This window comes from Etheostoma cragini, chromosome 8 (assembly GCF_013103735.1).
Source record: "Etheostoma cragini isolate CJK2018 chromosome 8, CSU_Ecrag_1.0, whole genome shotgun sequence".
In the NCBI taxonomy this organism is placed as follows: Eukaryota; Metazoa; Chordata; class Actinopteri; order Perciformes; family Percidae; genus Etheostoma; species Etheostoma cragini.
This window is the reverse complement of record NC_048414.1, coordinates 23,196,862-23,218,069: the sequence shown is the minus strand read 5'-3', so window position 1 is coordinate 23,218,069 and position 21,208 is coordinate 23,196,862. Positions and strand designations below refer to the sequence as shown.

General features: G+C 38.3%; 1 protein-coding gene across 2 annotated transcripts in view; it reads left to right on the top strand.

The window, feature by feature from the left end:
* Positions 1-9,943, top strand: part of LOC117948596 (sporulation-specific protein 15-like) — a 31,815-nt gene extending 21,872 nt beyond the window's left edge. The window contains exons 14-23 of one of the 2 annotated variants that reach the window (XM_034878324.1): positions 1,216-1,320; positions 2,610-2,723; positions 3,191-3,331; positions 4,056-4,275; positions 4,440-5,353; positions 5,411-5,956; positions 6,952-7,051; positions 7,240-7,376; positions 8,757-8,842; positions 9,375-9,943. In XM_034878324.1, coding sequence (XP_034734215.1) covers positions 1,216-1,320; positions 2,610-2,723; positions 3,191-3,331; positions 4,056-4,275; positions 4,440-5,353; positions 5,411-5,956; positions 6,952-7,051; positions 7,240-7,376; positions 8,757-8,842; positions 9,375-9,552 — 2,541 coding nt within the window. In that variant the 3' untranslated portion in view covers positions 9,553-9,943. Of the gene's footprint in view, positions 1-1,215; positions 1,321-2,609; positions 2,724-3,190; positions 3,332-4,055; positions 4,276-4,439; positions 5,957-6,951; positions 7,052-7,239; positions 7,377-8,756; positions 8,843-9,374 lie in introns of both variants that reach the window. The other variant, XM_034878323.1, reaches the window with a different exon arrangement.
* Positions 9,944-21,208: the final 11,265 nt, after the last annotated feature.

The following is a 21,208-nucleotide window of genomic DNA, read 5'->3' as shown; positions in this document are numbered from 1 at the left end:
AAGGGGGGCAATCACTTTTTCACACAGGGCCATGATGGTTTGGATTTTTTTTCACCTTTAATAATAAACACCTTAATTAAAAAATTGCATTTTGTGTTTACTTGTGTTGTCCTTGACTACTGTTTAAATTGGCTTGATGTTCCGAAACACTTAAGTGTGACAAACATGCAAAGGAAAAGGAATTGAGGAAGGGGGCAAACACTTTTTCACACCACTGTATATGTATATGTATATATATGTGTATATATATGTATATATATGTGTATATATATGTAATTTTGCCAATAAACATAAAGATTTCATAAACTTTATGAGTGTTATTTGTTTATTAAAAAAACAGCGGAATGAACTCTCATAAGGACACCGATAATTAACAAAAACCAGTAATTTCAATTATACCTTACTTACCGGAAACTCCTTAATGAAATTAAACCTAGAAGAAACAAAATCGTACTTCTCTGTGTGCCAAACTGACAGTGACTCGCAGTCTTCATTGATAATCCTCATTTTGCGCTACGGGTTATGGTTCAAGGAATTGTCCACTCGTTTTTGGTTAGAAGGGGTCCGTCTTGTATAAATATGATCCCATGTTCTCATTGTAATTGGAGCAATTCTACCGTTTAACAGACCACAAATTAGACAATAATTAGCCAGCTAGTCCACCCTATGGCCCCCCACCACTGGCAGACTGCTTTGCTGGAAGGAGAGCATGGAAGGTAGGGTTTCAAGGCTGATTTCAAGGGGCAAATAAGCTAACATCAAGCTTGAACGGTCATCTTATGAGTAAATCCTGGCTTGATACCTATAGGAATATTTGGTTATTTAAAAACAAGATTTGCCGATACATCAGCCAATATATATATAAAAAAATATATATATTATGATAATTTGTTTTATTTTCACAACAGAACAGAGGAACATCAAACTATATTAACATTTTGATAAATAAAATGTATAAAAATACAAACTTAAACTTAACAAATGAAACTTAAAGTTCTTTGAACAAAAACATATTAACAAAAAAAGACTCAGTATTGCCCACAGGAACATTGTAGAGCGCCCTCTGGTGGACAAACTATGCAACGCCAACGCTCATAACATGGCTGACAGTCCGTTTTTATATTTTAAATATTCATTTTTCAGAATCATTTTTTTTCCGCATCCTAAATTTTTCTGATAAATGTATAGTCAATTTTTTTTTGTGTACTTGTATAGGAAGTGATGAAGTCTCTGCAGCATACCCAGCAGCTGTTGTTGAGTCAGACACAGACAGTAAGCAGACTAGAGCTGGAGCTCCAGACACAAAGAGAACAGTACCAGGTCAGACACTTTGGTTTATGGACATAACTGTACATCAGCACAGATTGACTCTCATACTCATTTGCCTTTTCTTTCCAATATTTTCTTCGAGTTGTCTTGGCCTAGATGTTATGCCCATGCCATATATTTTTTTGATGCATTTGTTTAAAAATAATTTAAATAGATTTTTAATTTATCTTGTTTAATTTGTTGAGCTGAAAAATGCTCCTAAGCAGCTTATAGTGGAATGCTTACAAAATCGTAGAAAGTCATCTTCATCACCTTATTTACTGTCAAAAGTTATTTTCTGAAACAATATGTAGCAAAACTACCTTGTTGCAGATATGCATGACAAGTAGCCGCAATTGGCCGTACTTTTGTTGAACTAATCAAGATAATCATGCAGAACTAGGAAGGAGTTAATCTCATAGAATATCATGTTTAACAGAAAACAGAATGAAATTCCTCATTCTAAGTCATCTGGAGACACATACTTTTATCTTTTAGGACAGATAAAACTAACAACATCTTCTAATTCTTAGTAGGTTATAATTTAAGGGTAAATCAATATTTTTTAAGTGAACTAAACTAAGAAATCAACCAAAAATCTGATTTGACAGAGATGAATTGTCAACTCAGAAAAACAATTGCTATCACATTTCTGAGATGTAATGTGGTAATTGCGTCTTGGAAAAAATATGCTAAACCCTGTTATCACTTTTGTTGTCCTTGACTTCCCCATTCTTTTTATTTTTTGGATGAACATATCCATCAAAGTTATGCTTTAATTGATATAAGCAAATGTATGCCAAACTCAGTTTGAATGATTAAGAAAGGGGTGTTTTTCTTCAGGTAAAACTCTGCACCACCTATTGGCCCCACACGGATCAGGAATTTTTCAGGGTCTATTTAAATGATTATGGAGTGAATTTACACAGGCACAGAAATAAAAAAAACGCCATAGTTTCTTCTCATAAAAGTGATGAATATGGTGTAATATATCACAACATACACATTAGTAAATATGGTCTCCTGCGAAACTGAATAATAGTTAGTGTGTTTATTCTCCTTTTATGGCTTTACAGTTTATTATTCTCTTTTCTTCTCTCTGTACCCCCTTTTCAATTTTAATTCACCTATTCATTAATGTATTAAAATCATTATTAAAATGACACAAGCCAACTGATTTGTATGAGCAAGAAGTCCTCTCTCTCCCTGTCCTGTTTAAGACCTTCTGTTCACATTGAAAAAATACACATAAAAATGTAGTATTGCATTAAAAATCCTATGGGTGATTAATTTTACTGCAGGCCCTTAAGCAGGAGCATCACACAGTAATGCGAGAGAAAAAAAAGGCAATGGAAGAGAAGATGGCCCAACTGATGGAAAACTACGCTGCTTCCAAGAACAGATGGGACAATGAGGTAGAAGAAAAATTGTAGTGTGAGGGGCGGCTGTGGCTCTGTGGTAGAGCAGTTGGCTGCTAATCGGAAGGTTGTTGGTTCAATCCCTGGCCCTGCAGTCCCATGTCAACGTGTCCTTAGGCAAGACACTGAACCCTGAGTTCCCCCTAATGCTGCGCATTGGAGTGTGAATGTGTGTGAGTGTTTACCTTGTATCGCAGCCTCGGTCACAGTGTGTGAATGGTGAATGATTCCTGTATGATGTAAAAGCAATTTGAGTAGTCTAGAAAAGCGCTATATAAATACAGCACTTTTACAGAAGGCAGTATGATAGGGCCATTTTTTTTCGGCAAAAGAATTTACCAGGTTAGTTGTGCTGTCAAAAAAGAGAACCATGTTAGTAATTAATTGTTGTTTGTCATACTGCAACATCTGAAAGAAACATTAAGGTCTTTTTAAATTTGTCTTTGTATGTTTGTATTAAACAGAAGTCAGTGTTTCTGGATTGCATCAAGAGTGAGCAGCAGGACCTTCAAGCAGTGAAAGAGGCTTACAACAAGCTCCATCAGGGACATACTGAACTGTCTTCACAGACCAAAGTACAGGCTCAGCATATACATGAATTGGAGGTACAGATACAAACGCATGGATAGTTGCCTATGTGTAACCAAAACACACAGGAGTTAGTAATGTTTCCAGAAAAACATGAGTCATACAGAGAAAAAGCTATTTCAGGGCTGTCCTGACAACCATATATGTTTTTTCTGGTTTTAATTAATTAATTTCTTTCACAAAAAGAAAGATGTAAACATTTACTAGGTCCTAAGCAGCATAGCCTAAGCCTATGAGAAGCATCTATTTGACAAATGTATCCATCTAGAAGTGAAATAAGGTAGTCTAACAACAAAGATTGTATTTATTTATTTATTGATTGATTGAGGTATTGTCAGTTTGGAGGCTGTGGTGTCGTGTCTGAATTCCATTACACTTGTTTTGAAAAACAAAACTGAAAAAAACTGTTGGAATGGACTGACATGTCCATAATGAACTATTGAAAGTTCAGGGATTGAGTAGCCACAAGTTAATCTGACTACATTATTTTTCCTTTGACAGTTGAATATAGGACTGGTTAGGAAAGCTAACTGGTCTCTTACATGTGGTGTTATAAACTTTAACAAATGTGGGAGCAATTGTACCCAAACAGAGTGATGTCCAACATGTGTGGTCATCTGCTCAGCCCAATGCTATTCGCCATCCATGTCCTGTACCACGGCTAGTGGTGTTGTGGTGAAAAGGTGTAATAAAAGCAATTGTGCATCCTAAACATGTGACTTTCTATTTTTCTCTACACAGATGAGAGACAGCAGTCAGAGCCTCAGTGTTTCTACAAAGATCTTCCCCAATTTGGTGGAGAAAATCAGAGAAGAGGAAACTCTTAATGAACCCATCTCCAGCTCTAAACTGCCTGGCTTTGGAAGTCTGCAGCCCTTGGCCTCCAGTGTGACCAAAAACCCAGACTGTCTGGAAGACACTGGAGCTGTGACTAAGCTAGTTGCCATTAAAGTAACTGGAGGTCAGCCAGCTAAATAAAAACATACAAGACACTCAAGCAATTTACTGACAAACTACAAGACAGTCCCATGTTTGCATGATATACTTGTATTTATTAAGATGTGTCATTTTTTTCAGTACAATTTAACCATCTGTTCAAAGATGTTTGTTTTTTTTCTTCAACAGAATCAACTGTTTCAAGTCTTGGTTACATGTCTATCGATGGATCAGTAGACTTGCTAAGCAAAGAAAAGCGTGACGAAGGCAATGGTGAAATGAGTGAGAAAGAACAGGGATGGAAAGATGATGTGAAACAAGTACAAAACAACAGAGAAGATGGGGAAAGAATTGAGGAGCAGCAGTGGAACAAAGAAAAAGTAAAAGGAGAAAATGTGAAGGAAGGAGGAAGGGCTGGAGAAATGGGAGTAAGTGCCGGAGAAAAGAGAGGAACGCTCATGGCCCAAACAACAGATAGAGCAGACAGACAAGACTGTAGCCAGGGGTCAACAGAGGATGCAGGGGAGCCCAAACAGCCTGAAACAGAAAAAAAACATAGAGCAGAAGGGGAAGGTACATATGGAGCGGAGGAGAAAGGAAAGACAGGGCAACACACAGCAGAAACCCAGATACCGGCTCAGACAACTACTGATATGACTACTAAGAAGAGCAACACACAGCAGGTCATTGACTTCATGGACACTGAGCCACTGCTAGCTGCCTGTGAACCCTCAGACTGCTCACAAAATCTTTTTCAGAAAATAAGAGAGAAGGATGCTGACTCTAGCCATGTGAAAAAAGGAAATGAAGTTAGGAGAGAAATACATACCTTTTGCTCTGATGAGCACCAAAGTGTCAATCTGGGGCCAAACTTTGTCATTCAAGAGGTGCAACCCCTCTGTCATGATGAGGATCAAACCTTTGCTAAGTCAGTTTCTCAGCTGCCAAGTCTAGCTCATCAAGTTTCTGAGAAGACTAAGGAAGAGAAACCATCCTACAAATCAGCAGCCAAGATACCCACTGAACCTTCTGGACCTCTGAACCAGTCAAGTATTTGTAGCTCACAGACCGTTAGTGCACTGTTAGCTGCTCAGTCTGATGGTATTGTCAGTATCCAAGAGTTTGAGACAACTACAACACAAACACAACTTAATAATCTGTCTGACATTATGAGCGACATGAAGCAACCAGATAAAATGTGTGATAATGAAGAATGTGTTTTACTGACAACAGTGGTTGAATCACAAGCATTTCTTCAAAGTCAGATAACTGATAATGATGATAAAGGGTATTCTAGTGCATGTAAGAAGGAAAGTCAGTCAAATGTAAAAACGTGTGAAATCAATTCCTGCGAGACTGGCCAGGAACTTATGGAAAAATCTAATTTGAAGGATGCCTGGACTGATATCACAATGGATACTGTAAACCTTGAATCTTGGGTTGAGACTGGCAGCTATCAAGAACACATGGAAAATGACAAAAAAGAAGACACAGGAGATGCAAAGACAACTCAAAGTGAAACAGTTTTGAAGCTGTCCGTCCATCCAAGTCATGAGAGTAATGCATCCCCAGAGACTGGCAGCAAAAAATACTATGAGCAGTCTCCAGCAAACAAGTTGCTGCTTGATGATACTATTGAGTTGTCTCCGCCCAGTAATAAGTGTTACAGGTCGTCATTTGACTTGGGTAGTGCTCAGAGAAAAACAGTAAGTTACTTAACTATGTCTCCATCTCACATAAGTTTGTTTAGGTGTTACAATTAAAAAATGCTAGCATTACTGTAGTGGCAGCATGTTAAAAACCTTCATTGCCACATCTTGCAGGATGTTAAGACTTCTGACTCTTGTAGACCACCATGTCCAAACTTAACATTAAAGGCTATCAAATGATGACATGGCTCATAAAGAGTGAACAAACTATTTATTCCACTGATATGATCAAAAATAAAATCTCTAAAAGTATCCATATGCCATTGATATTCTTATAACCATAAAGACGTTGTAGGCCTACAATCGGAAAAATTGTTGCTCCACGTTGTACTCTGTGACTTAACATACACTAACTCAACTTAAAGAAACACCCAAAAATTGTCCAATAGCAGGACAGCCTTAAAGTCTTAATAGGGCAGAACACACATCACATTGTAAAACATGACCAGTTACCTGCATTCTAGTTTTTATTACATATTGAAATGGCCTAACACAATGTACTTTTGCAATGGGAATAAAATACAACTGTTAAAAAAACAGCATGACCCGTACAATTACCTTTTAGTGGCCTTCAAGAGAACCTTAAAGGTGAATTTGTATTGGTTGTGGTAACATTTTACTCACAAGGCTTGCAGACATTTGGGGATGCAGCTTTTCTCACCTTTATTGTAAAGTATAAAGAGAAAACAATTCTATTCTTAAGCAAAAATAAAGGTTAAATGAACGCTAAAGTGTAACGCAAAATGTCAGATGTAAACATCCTTGACCTTTAATACTATCAATTTTAATTGAGGTTTTCATATTTAAAGAAATAGTTTAGATTACTGAGTTTAAACCAATTTGATCATCTATTTGCTCATGTTGTCATGGTATCATGGTAAATTTGTTTAAGCACAAAACAATTCATGGATACTTTTGTTAATGGATGCGTTATGTGATCAGTATTTTTACTAGGCTTGTTTGGTCTCTATAAAACCTTTCTGTTTTTTCAGGGATCCCCTATGTCTGAGCAACATAAAAGTGGTTCTGGTGGACTCCTCAGACATCCTGCCAGCACAATACCAATGTTTCTAAAAAGCATGCACAACAAAGGTGATTGTTGCATTTCAAAGATCCATTCCATTAATAGAGCATTAAGTCATTGTGGAACACAGTAGTACCGCTCAACTGCTGACCTCTTACATAGTGAACTCGGTGTACATCTGTATTTCATACCATCGCCAATAATTATTCATTCTTACCCTCTTGCTGTTTCTGCCATCTCACCTCATTCTTCCTAGTCCCCTTGGTGATTAGCGGGGCGTCGGATCTGTTGAATGCCTCCAGTGTCTGTGGAACTGCAGCTTCCATAAGAAGACAGCAGGGAGAGTGGAAGTGTCTGGGAAAAACCTTCAGAGAAACAGCAAAAGCAGACATGGTCAGTTACAGAACCAGTTATGAAGTGTGAAGCTGCTCTTTTGCAACTTTTTCACTATAAACCACCAACTTGCATGGAAAGGACCTCAGCTTGAAATTGATCCCAATATTAAAGGCAACAAGTAAAACAACACTACTGATTTACATTCCTCTATATCTCATGATGATAGATGTATTAATAACTCACTGTATGATCTCAACTTGCAGCTATGGAAATGTTTTTATTTTAACTGTTGAAGCCTATGTCCAAGTATATTTCATCACAGGAAAGCCACAACATTGTTCTGTATTACGACTTGATGCTGAACAGCAGGAAATGGCCACAGCAAGATGTTCACATATGAACTGCCTCAGAGGAAGTTACAACGACCCCTATACAATATTTTCTGACATTACCATCATCATCATATAAATTAGTTTGAGGTCATTTCTGTTCCACAGATTCTAAGCTTTATCATTTCATAAACTGTCTGAGTGGACCCCAGGGGAAATTTGTGCTAGAGCTTAATGAATAGGTCTGTCATATCATCCTGACTGCTCACTAGAACTAGAGAGTACAATGCTTTTTCAACATTTTTGTGATCCAGAAAACTTAGAATGTAAGAACAAGCAAATATTAGCTGATACTAACTGAATACTAACTGAATGACAAATATTTGACAGATATTAAGAACAAAAAAAACTGACAAATGTTAAGTCAGGTGTTGAGTGAAAGGACATAGCTGATCTATGCTGAACTCAGATGTCCTGTAGACAGACAGCCAGACAGAGAATGAATCACGTGTGGAAGAAAATCTACCTAATGATGCTTGGGTACCTCTCCTCTCTCACTTACTCATTCTTTATCCATCTCCTCACTCTCTCTCTTCCGCTCTCACTTCATCATCCATCTCTCACTCACTCACTTTCTCCATCCTCTTACTTGCTGTTTCATTTGTTTCACTCTCACACACTCTCATTCTCTCTTTTGTCCCCATCACCGCAAACTGTCACTCTGTGTTTTATAAGATCCAGGTGCTAGCAATTGAGGGAGATAGAGTGCAACAGCCTTAGGTATGAGAAAAAAAAACTGGTCTGATAGTTTGACAAATTATTGGCCAAAGCCTTTATTTTCTGCAGACTCTGAACACTGGGAACGTCACACAGAGTTCAGTCTGAGCCTGGCTACTTTCTCTGGGCTGGATACTGTTACATATCAATTGCCACTGGTTATTGTCTGCCCTGCATTTGTTTATCAGTTAATGTTCCGTTTGCTCAAAAATGTTGGCTTCCTAAAGAGGCACTGAAGTTTGAAAAATAATTAATTATTTCTGCTAAATTGAAGTTCACAGTAAATATTTGAGCTCTACTATTTGTACTTTTTGGTGTCATTTTTACATAGGAGAGCAGCGCTTCTGTGTCAATTACTTCTTTTCCAGTCTCCACATCCATCACAGTCAGTAGACTGTCATGGCCAACTACCCCAGGGTAGGTCAATTTACCATACACAAAGAGGACCCCCAACCTTTGAACCAGAATATATGTTATACTTTGGAGATTTTTTTTTTTGTTGAGGGGAAACCTTCCTTAAAGCTTAAAAACATAACTGCACACATTGTCAGGAAGACATTGAGTTGATGTTCAAATTACAACAGAGGTAGCAGATAATTCGCAATCACATAAGTGATGTGTTTTTGAATTTTTGTTGCTGTGAATACAAAGCTATCTACCTGAATGACAATGTCCTTGACCAGCTAGGTAGCGTCTGTGAAAACAAAATGAACCTAGGATGATATGGATTTTGCAATATTGTAGAATTTCACAAACCGTATTTATGCAAAGCAGGGTTTATTGGTATCTTCAGCCAAAAAGGTAGTGGTTACAAAATATATTTCAACAAAACAAGTTACAAATTTTAGTTTAAACTCATTATTTAACAATGAGTGAAGATAATTTCATAATGCTTTATGTCAAGTGTGTATCTCTCTAATATAACTGCTGTTGTTTCTCTTTACACCAGGTGTAGCAGTGATCCTACCTCCACTGTAGGTCCTGGTTCAGAGTCAGATTGGGAACCCTCTGGCTCCCAGGAGAGGGAAGACGAACAGTCATCATTCAGAGCCCATATCTCCACAATCGAACAGTTCCTCAACACAGAGAGGCTCCGTCTGCCCAAAAGACGAAAAACGGAAAACTAAACCACAAAACGTACTGTTCTGTTGAGGGATGCTACTGTATCTAATGTAGTTACACTACTAAAGTCTTCTGCAGCACTTATTTGGTAAATTGAGCAGAGCAAAATTCTGCAAAAGTTGTTGGTTTAAATCACTGCTCGTTCACATTACTGTTATGGAAACATTTCTTCAGTTTTTCTTCATGGAAAACTGCTCTGTTCATTTGTTGTTGCATTGACATGAAATATTTGCAGGCAGGAAAAGAGGGGATTGATTATTCCACAGGAGGTTTATACATTCATCTTGCTATATTTTAAAGCTTTTATTTTAACATACAGTTGTGTGTGTATAAAGCAGTGTTGAAACATGTGCATTGGCATATAAACAAGATTAAAACATTTGGTTTACTTGTGGATTTACTTGTGATTTGAGCTGTTAATAGATGTAGACAGTACTGTGTTACCACTTAGAAGTGAATCTTTTTCTGATTTGATCTAACCTTGATATGTTCTTCTCTGCACAAGGACATTTTAATCAAGAAGTACAGTTCAGCCAGCTTTCTACTGCCTCACTAGTCTGGCTCAACAGTTGTTCATTGCTGGGATAAAGCTTGATTTCAACCGGTTTTACCCTTCCCTCTTGCGCTGTTTCTGCTATCAGGGCTTATGCTACCCAGAACGGTTGGGATTGGTTTAAAAAAATACAGCCAATACAGAGCCTACTTTTTTTATTTTTTTTACCTATCCTAACCCTCCTCCATCGCCGACACAGCCCTGTGGAGAGGGATCTGGCAATGCAAGACAACTGCCTCACTGACTAGCGCAACATAACTTGGCACAGCAAACCCTACAATCAGCTGCCTGTCCTTTTAAAGGCAAATGTATTGAAACAACAAAACGGTTTGTTCACAGTATGTCATGCATTTCACAGCAAACAGCAAGATAAATAAACAGTAAAGGCCAAGCACTGCTGTCAGTTTAAAAGGCCTGTAACTGTTAACATGTTATTAACATTAATTAGCGACATGGCAATCAAGGTTGTGTGTCTCAGAGGAGCTTTAATTGTGGAGGCACCATTGGTTGGCACCATGTTGTCGTTATTGCTGCTGCTGCTGTTGTTAAGGACATTACAACTTGGGACACAACTGGTCAGAATCTGTCATCTATAAACATGAGAGATAACAATTAGCACCCACTCCACCAACCCAATTAACAAAAATCAATTAGCAAATCAAATTAACACATTCTAACAAGCCTCTCATTAACTTTATGTCCATTGCTAGGATGATGGAGGAAAGAACATACGGCCCTATGTTGGCATGAACCAGCTGACCACAGATGCCTAGCTTGTTATTAGTTTAACTGCTACACATGTACTGTAGTTCATGTCTGATGTACTTTAATGAGCTAACAAAGCTTTGGGAAGTGGGCTGGAAGACCAACACGGTATAATAGAGTTTTGGTTAAGTAAACAGTTCTCTGAGCTGAGCAGTAGAGGCAGAAATGATCTTACTTATCCTTGGATTAGTTTACAGGCTGTTGTAGCAGGTTGGGTGAATAAGAAAACTGACAGTACATTTAAGGGGGGGGGTCTCCAGTCGGATTTCTTGTGAGTAAGACCTTTATAATGCTAACTGATGCGTTCAGATACGGAAACCCCATGTTAGACAAAAGCCATCCCTTCAGCCATTGAAGACAAGTAAAATTAAGTTTGGATTAAGATCCTTTTGTCATTCATATTTATTTTTTAAATCTCTTCTTAAAACTTATTTCTAATGTGGCTTTTCCTTCACTGACACAAGTTCACTAATTGTTTTTCATTATTTTATCTGAATATAAGTTTGATACTTTTTCAGATTTTATTTACTTTTTGTTCTTTGTTTTGACTGGAAAGCACTTTGTAATTTTGTTTTTGTAAAGGTGCTATATTATTATTATTATTATTAATTTACAAGCTCAGCAAACTTTGATGGCTGTTTGATATAGTGTATGTCCCGTCACAAGGCTATGCAGGTGGGTTTAGTTTTTGACCGAACCCCTTTAGTAAAGAATCTATCCCAGTATCCCAACAAAATGGACTGTACTCATATACAACACTTTGAGCTCAGGTTCACCATTCATCTGTGGTGGTTGTCACTTATTCTATAGTAGCCAAAACTAAGCTACATAGCAGCTGTTGGTCTTTGGCTATGCACAGTTGGGGTTTCAGTTAAATGGGGATGTGAACAGGGTAAAAAGGACTTGTGAAAAGTATGGAAGTCAATTCAAATACTTTTGTATAGGAAATGTCTAACTACTTTCATGTTTTTCTAAAGCAGAAACACTAGTTTTTATTGTACATTTACATTTTTTTGCTGTAGGCCTACATGAAAAGGGACCTTTCAGTAACTAGCTGCAAAGTTGATCCACTGGAAAGATCCAAAGCTGTCCCTGTTTACTTGATAAAGAAGAAGAGACCGCCGCTCCCTTGAGCTCTAACAAACATTCTGTTCACGTACTAAAATTAACAGTGCAAATTTAGATGGTGGCAGAAGGTCTCCGCTTGATCCATCTTACTACACTTACTGATAATGAATACGCTTGAATGTTAATGTGCTCATAAAGAAATCTGGAGCGTTTGAGTGGCTCTGCCCACCACTGCTGACCCTTATCCTTATTGGGAGGAAGGGAGGAGAGGTGGGGGAGGTGTAGAATATAAATAAGTTCATTTTAATACGCACACATACATACACGTTCGGTTTCTCTCTTACAGTTTCAGTCTCTCTCTTTCTTACACCACACACACACACACACACACACACACACACACACACACACACACACACACACACAGCCTGGGTTATGAAGTGTTGGAGCTTTGAAACAGTCAATTACCCTCCAGCTAGGGAGGATACCTGCTGTTAATTACTGCTCAGTGTTTTATATGGAGAGTAAATAAATAGACGCTGACATTCACATTCCATCAATGTGTCCCCCAGCACACATTGTAGTGTGTGTGTGTGTGTCTGTGTGTTTGTTGTTTGATGTTAAAATAACCCCTCAGAGGTGGGCATCATGGGAAAAAGACTTGTCTGTATGTCTATGTTACCTGCTGTATCACTTATATCACTGCTGTATTTCTGAAAACTATAGAAAAGGTATCTTTTACATATGCATAATGAAATATTTACATTACATTTGTCCCACTTGATTTCATGTAAATGTAAATGAGGTTTAACCATTACATTGGTAAAATGCAAATCACAACAATTCAATGCAGTAATGGACAGTGCACTCACACAGACACTCACACAATCACAACCCCCTCCCCCTTCTCCCCACCTCCCCAGCTCAAAACAAAGGCCTATACAGTAAAAGAGCAGTCACAAGTTTAAATTCAAGCCTGATTTACTGCCCCATTTTATTGAAATTCTGTACATGAGAAGGGAGGAAAGCAATATATTTGCCAATCCTCCAGCTAAATGGCTTCCACCACTAAACATTGTTGAATATTCCAGGGTTATGGGGCTATGTTTTGTCATATTATACCTCTTTGCCTCAAAAGCCATCACAGTAAATCTGGCCAAGAAGTCATATTAAACGGTGCAGTACATGTCTTCTGAGACAGAGGCTGAGTGCAATCCTGGCACTCTGAGTGTACTCTGCAGTCTTAAAGTGAAGGAGTGCAGCTGCTCCCTTGGCCCTGTAAAAATACTTAAATGAGCAGATTATTAAGGAGAGAGCAAATTCTGCTCCTCTTACCTTACACTGTAGAATAAAGCCTACTTTTGTATTTGTCTCTACTTTGCAACTATTTTAACACGTCTCAATTAAACATTTATAATGCATTTAAATGTGAGAGTAATTTCCTGTTTTGATAAAGACATATAACATGGGTATTGGATAGATTCCTTTCTACCTGTGAAAACACCTCTTCTCCTTTTTATTTTTAACTGATTTCTTTAACTTCTAGTCACATTTACTAAGTCTTAAAAGTCCGTACCACTTTGTCTGCAAATGTTAAACTCTCAACTAGAAATGATGCATGTGTATAATATTTTAGTACTGTTCTGTGCAACCATTGGTTTCCATTTATTTCTGTCTGATATTCAAATCAATAAGGAGACTTTTAAAACTTGCTTGAATTGTTTAACCCATTGCAGTTAAAATCCAGTCAGCATTAGTTATGGTCAGTTACCGTTGAGTTTAAATTCAGACTGATTCCACTGAAAAATCTGCACTGAAATATCTCACTAAACAAAAGTAAACTTTGACAAAAATTAATGCAGATGTAATTTTCACTGTGTTGGATTACATAACTCAAGCAAATTTTAAGACTCTTAATTTATTTCATACTGTAGGGGAATATATGGGAACCAATGGCTGCCTGGAATAGTAGAAAAAGGACATAAAACAGCAGAAGCAAGAGTTGCAATAGGGTTATGTGAAAAGGGTTAAGTGACTTGTAGTAAATGGACCAAAACATACAAAACCACAATATGGTCCTTTAAAGGTGTGGTTCAAATATTAAAGAATATTTTAAAGTTAACAATATGAATTTATCCACATAGAAGAAAATTACAAAGGTAAAGACTTCTTTTATGATGACCACATCACATCTTTTTAACACAATGCTGTTCTGTGGCAACATTCATTGTGTCACGTGCAGTGAAACAACACACTAATAGAGACAGAGCGCCGACAACAGAGGGAAAAACAATCACTCTCCATTGACTTTATTTTGAATGTCCGTCTGCTACAAAACAATAAAAGCCTTTTCATTTTTTAGCTCAACAACTAGGAAAAGCCACTCCAACTTTTAGCCGTTTGGCTTTGCTGCTGGTCACTTTCTTTTGGGGATTTTAGTCATTCTGCTGAACATTTAGATCTTTTTTATAGCAGGACCAGGACTGATTGAAACATTTTGTGGCCGCCTTCTAGGGTTTTGAGCCATGCTTTTACCTGTTGCAGCAGTGCTTTTTTGTCTCCAAAGCTGAACGCTGCTGTTTTCCTTCTTAGCAGTGACTTCACATCCCTTGAATTTCTGCATGCAGATGTCGCCGTAATACACCATTTTGTAAACAGCCATAGTGAGAAACAAGCTACAGAGAGTTTTGTGGAGCTGATAGGCTTAATCAGCTTTGTAACTCATTAGGCAATGGCTTGAAGGTCATGGACGTTTACATAACAATAGGCATCTAAACTAATACCTCTCAGTGTTCCTCTCAGTTCTCTTCGCATTGCATTTCTAATTCTCAGGTTTGACTTATAGTTGTGCAATTACTCTTCTGTGGTCTGTATCTCTGCACATTTTTACTGCGGTGAAACCTCACAACGCTGATAAATAACAGGCTTCACCTTTTCTTAGCAAGGCTCAGCATGACTGACTGCTCTCTAAGTCTCTCCTAAATCCTCAGCTGTGAATTACTTGTGTCCACACACCTACGCTCACAAGCACACACACAGTTTGCTCAACTTTCACCCAGCGAAGAGAGAGCAGAGCAGATAATCTCTGAAACGTCACCCTGCTGTCAAAGGTCAGCAGAGTTGAGAGGTCGCCCTCCACATCATTTATAGGCTCCTAAATAAGCCCAGGCCTCACTCTCCAGCCAGCTCTCCTTTTTCAAGCAGTTATTAGACATCTGCAAATTATGTAATACATTAATGTCTGTGCATTGAGAGATCAGAGAAACAGTGAAAGAGACACAGAGCATTGTGGAAAGAAGATATGAAAGAGAGACGTAAACAAGTTAAAGCGTGCTTCCCGGTCGTTTATACTTACCTCTGCTCCTGCACACTGTGGCCAACTAGCAGCTGTTAACTATGGCAACAACCAGGGGGAAACGTGAGGCTGAGTGGTAAGAGTATTCCTTACAACTTCTTCCATTTTGTACTTCTTAGCACTGATCTTCCAACCTTTCTGTGTATTATTTAACCCCACTTGTCAGCATCTGTATGGCAGACTCTTGGACTTTGCTTGTTGCACAGACTGTTAGCAGTTATAAGCTTTACATTTTGTCAACCTCATTATATTGAAGATAATGTGATGTTATAAATACATTACTGAATGGGATATTATAGGCTTTCAAAGACGTTTCCTGAACTATAAGTAAGCAGCTAAAAAATGTTGTACTACGCCAATGGCTTCTTACTTCCCAAATGTTTGTAAGGTGATGGCCAATGTGTGTACAGTGCAACCACTAAAATCTTTTTAGAAAAGGTTGTGTTGGTTATTGTCTTTGGTATTATAACTTACTTTAATTTAAATTAAAACAACTGATGTACCAATGTAATGTTTTAGAGCACAAAAGTGTAATGCATGACAGCAAAAAAAACTAAAAAGGGTGCAGATATTTTGGCATAAAGCCAGGGTCAAACTGCAGGTTTGGGGCCGAATTATCACCAATTAACCCCTCCTAAGAAAACAAAGAGAAATCTCGCTAGGACTTTGGTCGGTACAGATGTTCGGCCAAGATTATTTGGTAATATAAAGAATAAATAAATGAAAAAAAACTCCCTTTGTTGTAGACTAAAACACGATTTCAACATGTAGCTCTGTTGTTTGTAAATGTGTAGTGCTGTCAGTAGCAAGAAAAATGAAAACAATCGGAGCTGCCTACACCAAGTTATCCTCCTGCTGGAGTTAGCACACAACAGGCTTCAACAAGGTAAGTTTTAAACATTTATTTAGCTTCTTAACATGCTCAAAATGAGCTTAATGCCAATGAATTGAGGCATTAAGATTTACAAAAGGTGTTTTATTATTTCTCTTTTTAATTAACTTTAGCATGGGTATGTAAACTTATTCTAGCCACTATAGCACTGAAGCGCCCACTGGGATTGGAACATACCGATACTAAATACACTACAGGGGTGGCTCAGGCAAGTAGTCAATTAAAAAAACAGCCAAAATAGATAAATCTAGTGAACTAGAAATATGCAGAATAATATAGATATAATTAACACAAACATTTGAACAAGCCACAAGATATCTTGCCCGTTAAAAAATGTATTATTTAATATTCAGGACACTTCCTTTTACCCCAGAAGTCCTAACGTAATTTAAACACGGCGTGCACGACAGCAGCAGATTTAGACTATCCTGTTAACTTCTGTTACATTTTTAAACTAAAAAAACAGACACATAGTTAACAAAGACCTGAGGGTCGCGTGGTTATTATAATCGGTAATGTTTGAGACGTATGGTATGGTTTTAAACAGAATGATCGATTGATGAAAGTTGCTGTAGCATGTAAATCACGGTAGTGTAAAATGCACATGAAAGCTATGGGATTACAGTGGAGATTTTTATGAATGGCTATATTAACAGATGATTTTAAACATAGTGATGATTAATTCAATTCAATTCAATTCAATTTTATTTATAGTATCAATTCATAACAAGAGTTATCTCAAGACACTATACAGATAGACCACACTCCAGAATTTACAAGGACCCAACAGTTCTAGTAGTCTCCTCCAGAGCAAGCAAAAGTGCGACATTAACAGAACCGTGACGGCAGCGATGTGCCCCATCAACAGTTTGCGTGTAACATTTGTGTGTGTCAACAAAGAGCCTTTGGGCCCCTGTGGGTGCAACCCTTGGCCGATAACGGCGTGCCGGTTGTGCAACCCATTCTCATTCCCAATCGCTGCTTTGCCCCTCGCGTCTCATATCGACGCACAAGTCTAACTGACAAAAACACAGAGAATTAGACAGGACGATGCTCTGCATTTACTCAAAATCCAGCAATGTGCTGTGCAACATTTATAAATATAGTATTTTACCGGTATTTCTCTGTTTCCCTGCTTTGTACTGCGCCCCCTTTCTTCATGCGCTCTCTACCTTGCTTGATCATTGCTGCTTTCTCTGTGGCCCCGAGCCGGGGAGGAGGGGCCAACTTTGAATACTGTGTTGACAGAGTAATATGTTACGCAATGCATATTCTGCTCTTAAGATAGTCACTACCAATTATCTCAATGTGACATCAACACTCTCAACAACGAATAGATGTAATCTGGCTCTGCAAGGCTAGCCCTTGAGTGAAAATGTTACCGTAATAATGCGAGTACCATAGGGGTGTGTCGTAAAAAAAGAGTTTTTGATACTCTGTGCTGTGGTTGTGACTGAATTATCCTCCACGGCGGACCACCGTGGCAGCAGACATACGTTTCTGATTTCCTGGGAAGGCTTTAACTTCTAATGGGAACATGGTCCTCCCACAGACCAAAACTGTCACTGATGCCTATATATCTACAGGAGTGTGTGTGGGTGTGTGCGCGTGCTAGAGCAAATGTGTGTGGTTGTCTCTGCACATGCAATATGCTCCAGAAGATGAAACCATTTGGTTATTGATGGAGTAGTAGGGGCCTAAAGCTTGGGTCACACAGACACACAATTACACACACATAGACTACAGGAGGTGTTGGTGTGTGAGCCCCTCCCTCAGCGGGTTGCTTGCGGTCAGTATGATGGAGAACTCTTTTTCACTCCAGGAGATCCTATAAACCTGTCACAACCATGGTCTCTGTCTCTTTTTCTCTCTTTCTGTCTCTTTTTCTGCTTTTTTTTGTCTTGTCTCAAGATTGCCAGTTTGGTGTTTGTAAGTAAATGTTACTTTTCAAATTTTAAAAGTAAAAACTCTCATATGAGACATGAGACACACACACACAAACACGCACATGTGTACTCTAAATCACAGGCCCAGAATGACCTGCCAAGCTCCTTAATGCTACAAATGTATTTTGTTACCAGCTTCGAAATGTTAAAGATTGGAGCCTCTTTGCCCATAACAACACTGTTGTGTTCTTGTTTTGATGTTGAACCAAACTCATAGATAACGGCAGCTATGTTTGACCTTGTCTTAGATTTTGTTTCAAATAGATGGGACCTGTGGGGCTGACACAATTAACAGAGGATGACATGTAACATATGATTTTTGTTTACTCCTGACTTGAAAAAATGTTTTTGAATTTTAACAGTGGATGTTGATCATAACAGTAATAGCTGTTAATAGCTTCAAAGTATTGAGAGGAGCGTGTGAAGGCAAAAGCTAAACCTATTAAAACCTGAAGTCTGGAGCAGGAGTTTAAAGGCTCATACTGTAGATCTAATGTAGCTGGATTTAATTTACACACGGCATCATTTCTTTCCTTCTATATATACACATAGGTAAATTTACTATAGACTAATTTACTGAGACTAATTCATCGCTACCAAGTTACATTTTCTATCTGACCTACAAGGACAAGTAACATGAATTATTACTTAAAGTACTCGTGAAACGCCCTGATCTTCTGTACTGTTCCTAGTGAAATGAAATATTTGAGCGGTAAATCCATTGCATTTTATTGGACGGCAGGATTACAGTTTAGCGCAGTACGGAGCAACTGTGGTCTGTTTTGATCAATTTGTATATAAGCTTACAGAGAAGAAAAAAGTAAAAGTTTTAAGCAAATATTGTTGAATATGTGTGCAGTATGACAGGGGATGTCATCTAAAAGGTTAAAAAGGTATTTTTCATTTCATCTAGACTTTAAAAGACAAACAGCCCAAAGTTACATGCCAAATTAAAGCACCTGTACCTCACTGAAAATATTGATTTTTCACTAAAACAGCTTTCTTTTAATGTGCATATCTTTTTAGTATTGGCTTACGTTTTTAAATCTGCCAAACAATAAGAGAGAGTGCCAGGTTTGCATGTTATAGGCAAGTGGCGAATCTTCTAATGGCGAGTTATCTAGTCTTGGTCTTGCAACATCTGTTGCAGTGAAAGCTGTTTTATTCTGCATTTGATTTGTTGCCAGCTAACTAATTCTTTCCTTTTGCCAGCCAGTAAGGCTACCTGGCGTCTTAGGCTAAAAGTAGCTCACATGGTAGGGAGACAACCGTGGCCTTCTAAACGTTGTAGGAAAGGAGAAAGTGATGTCAATCATGATTTAAAAAAGGACAGGTCGTCTCACTGATTGGCCCATTAACCACTCAGACATGTCTCAAGTCTGTTTGTTTTGATAGTTAAGCAGTGCGGACACAGATAAATGTCTTTCTCTATTATGATTCCGTTAGAAGAGCCAGTTTCGTTTACACCCTGTCTCTTGGACTCTGTGGTTTTCCATGGACTGATCTGCCCAGAGACCAACTGATGTTGACCCAGAAGTGTTTTTCCCAACTTGGGGACATGTCTGGAGAACCCCCTGATACGGTCAAGGGCCAAGACCCAGGAGATAAAGACCAAATAAAAGGACAAAACGAGCAAAATGGAAATTTTATGATCTCAGTAGTGGGTCAATATATTTATATCTCACTTGCCACAGTTTCAGTTTGAGCAAGGTCAAAGACAGAAATAGAAATGATGGAGATGTATATCTATGCATACCCTATAAGACATGGTTTAAATCCCCTCTGTGTATGTGACAGTCTAAAACTGACCAAGTCTGTTGATTGTAAACTTGTGTTGATTGCAATCTTGTGTTTTAAGTAGACTCCATGAACTGTGGAATTAGTGAACTTTTAACTTCCTCCCACATTGGCATTACCATTGGTAAAGTATTATTTAGAAAGTAATTCTAAGTGGAATCCAAAATGATATTTAAAAAAAGTTAGTTAGCATTATTGTTTAGAGCTATTAGACTTGTTCATGCATTGGTTATTAAAACAGATGTTACGGTGGGACATAATACAGAGATGGGCTGTCCAAGAGTTGGCAGGTCAGACCATAGAAATGTAGAAAGTGAAAGTAAATTGGGCATTGCCAGCACCATCATCTTAAAAGTGAACATGATCCAGCCAGCAGCATTGGGTTACACTACACATTGATAGGGCAAAGTCGTTGTTTTGCAATTACCAGTAAGTCTCAAATGTTGTCCAAAGTCAACACTAACAAGTCCAAAGTTAAGACTAACAAGTTGTAAGTCAAGACCGACAAGTCCCAAGTGAAGCTCGTTGTCAAAACCAACATGTCCCATGTAAAGGCACCAGATCAAATCTCTTGTCAATACCAAGAAGTGCAAAGTCAAGACCAACAAGTACCTAACTCCTGTCCCACAGTCTTACATTTTTTAATGCAAGGCCTTATCAAGTCATTATGCGCCCTTACTGAAGTTTTACTCCCATTTTAATTACCAGAGTAAAAGGGATTATGAAGGCTTTGTAATAATTTAAATAAACTATGTGATATTTAAAGGTGTCTAAGCCATGTTTCTTCTTGTTGGCGTTAAACCAAAATGAGACTAGCTTGTCCCTCCCTCATCCCATCCCATCCCTCTCCTTTCTGTGGTTCCGGGCACCAACCCCCCACCCCCAAATCCTTCTTTTCGGTTATTGGCTGGAACACTGTGTGTGAATGCTTCGTGGTCCTGGGGCCTGTTGCACGAAAGTAGAATAAAGATATCCAGGATAAGTGAAAAAGCGCAGCTTGACATAGTGCGATCTGCTAATCGCGGCTTAATCGGTTGCACGATTGCCGAGCCGGGATGAACAGGTGAAGCTATGTCTAGCCAGGTTTAAATAGCTGGGATAAGTGCACGTTCACAGCTTTCTCAAAAAGACCCCGGTATTGATCACAGATTTACTGATGCAGAATTGGGAAGACCCATGCGCCATATGTTTCACCCAATGAGCAGCAGCTTCTGATGGAAAGATACGAGGAGGGGAAGAATATGCAAAAACGAAAATACGGCTCTTATCAAACGGAGAGAAAAAG